The following is a 1,441-nucleotide window of genomic DNA, read 5'->3' as shown; positions in this document are numbered from 1 at the left end:
CTACAAACTTTTACCAATTTGATTATTTTTTATTTATTATATTTTTTATTTTATTTAATTTTATTATTAATTTTCTAATTGACAGGTAAATATTATTCAGTTCCACCAATTTCTAACAATTTCATTGTTTTTTTTCTCTTTTTTTACCAATAATTTTGCAGTTAACAAATGAAAATTCCAGTTTTACCAACTCTCTAATTTTATATTATTTTTTGAGATATTATTATTTCTGTTTATTATTCATATATATTTTTTTAATTTGACATTTTATTTAATTTTGTGTTCACACTATTTGATTTGTAAATGCTTTATTTAGAACGACAGAAAATTGATTTTGGTTTGCTTTCTTGCAAACAAAATTGTGAAATCTTTCCCCAGACAAATATTTATATTCTCTTTGTGTCACCACATCAATATTTACAATTAGTATTAAATCACAAAGCAAGTTTTAATCGTTCTAACTAGTAATCAGATTATTCTCAAGTCTTGTCGACCCTTTTCCCTTCTCAATCGTCATTGTTTGCCTTCCATCTAATTCTGCTAACATAAGTTAATGGAGACGACGACGATACTTTCCAAACCCTAATCAAATAAGGCAGTGGCAAGAGAAACATTACACACTCTCAAAAAATCAAGTTAGCTCAAAATTTTTCACGACCAACGTGGGAACCAAATTTAAAACTGTCGTTTAAATTAAAATTTAATCACTCAAAGCGCTTCCAACCCACTTGACTTGAACCCCTCCTCCAACGACATCTCCATCAACCCCAATTAAGAAAACATCTTTGATGAAAAAGCCGTGACGTAACAAGATGGCGTAAGCTGTCACCCTAACCTCAATTAACTCAATTAACGCGCACTTGGATGTAATTAAGAAGATTTATTTTGGGCTACTGACCTGTGATGAGCCATAATTCACGAAGACAGTCTTCGCGGCTTCGTTGGACGTGGGTTGGGACATCACCGTCGTTACCACCTTCGAGAGTCTTGAAGAGGAGGGCCCCCACGAACGCGTATCCTGTCATCAGCACCAGGAGGCCCGTGCGACCGCAGAAGATGGCGGTCGAGCAGCGGCGACCGCCACCCTCGTCCATCTACAAAACAACCAATCAAATTTTGACACTTGGACATTAACACCAATTGAAACGCTCGAAATCCCCCCCTCCCGTTCTAACACTGACAAACTATTGGCTAAGCACGAAAAGGGAGGAGTTTACGTGTCCGTTTCTGTTTTTCCTTGTCCTAATTAATTATACCGTAATTTTTTTATCTAAATGGCTGTTTTTTTCCCAATAAATTGTAATATGTTTTTTAATGTTGTCAATTAATTAGAGATCAAATATTTTGTACATTTTTTAGTTTCTTAATTCTACGTAATTAACTAATTATTTAATTAAAAATTACTCTAATAGTGTTATTATTATTTTTTTGTACTTATAAT

The 1,441-nt window shown here is 33.4% G+C and overlaps 1 protein-coding gene across 1 annotated transcript in view; it reads right to left on the bottom strand.

Moving 5' to 3' along the window:
- The window catches only part of LOC123016230 (TWiK family of potassium channels protein 7-like), a 159,738-nt gene that overhangs the window by 152,288 nt on the left and 6,009 nt on the right, over nucleotides 1-1,441 (bottom strand). The window contains exon 2 of the mRNA XM_044416494.1: nucleotides 899-1,094. Coding sequence (XP_044272429.1) covers nucleotides 899-1,094 — 196 coding nt within the window. The remainder of the gene's footprint in view (nucleotides 1-898; nucleotides 1,095-1,441) is intronic.

Source organism: Tribolium madens, unplaced genomic scaffold (assembly GCF_015345945.1).
Source record: "Tribolium madens isolate multiple individuals breed KSU strain unplaced genomic scaffold, Tmad_KSU_1.1 Scaffold_1;HRSCAF=32;Tcas5.2_LG8, whole genome shotgun sequence".
Lineage (NCBI taxonomy): Eukaryota > Metazoa > Arthropoda > Insecta > Coleoptera > Tenebrionidae > Tribolium > Tribolium madens.
The sequence above is the reverse complement of the archived record's forward strand: the minus strand, read 5'-3'. Positions and strand labels throughout refer to the sequence as shown.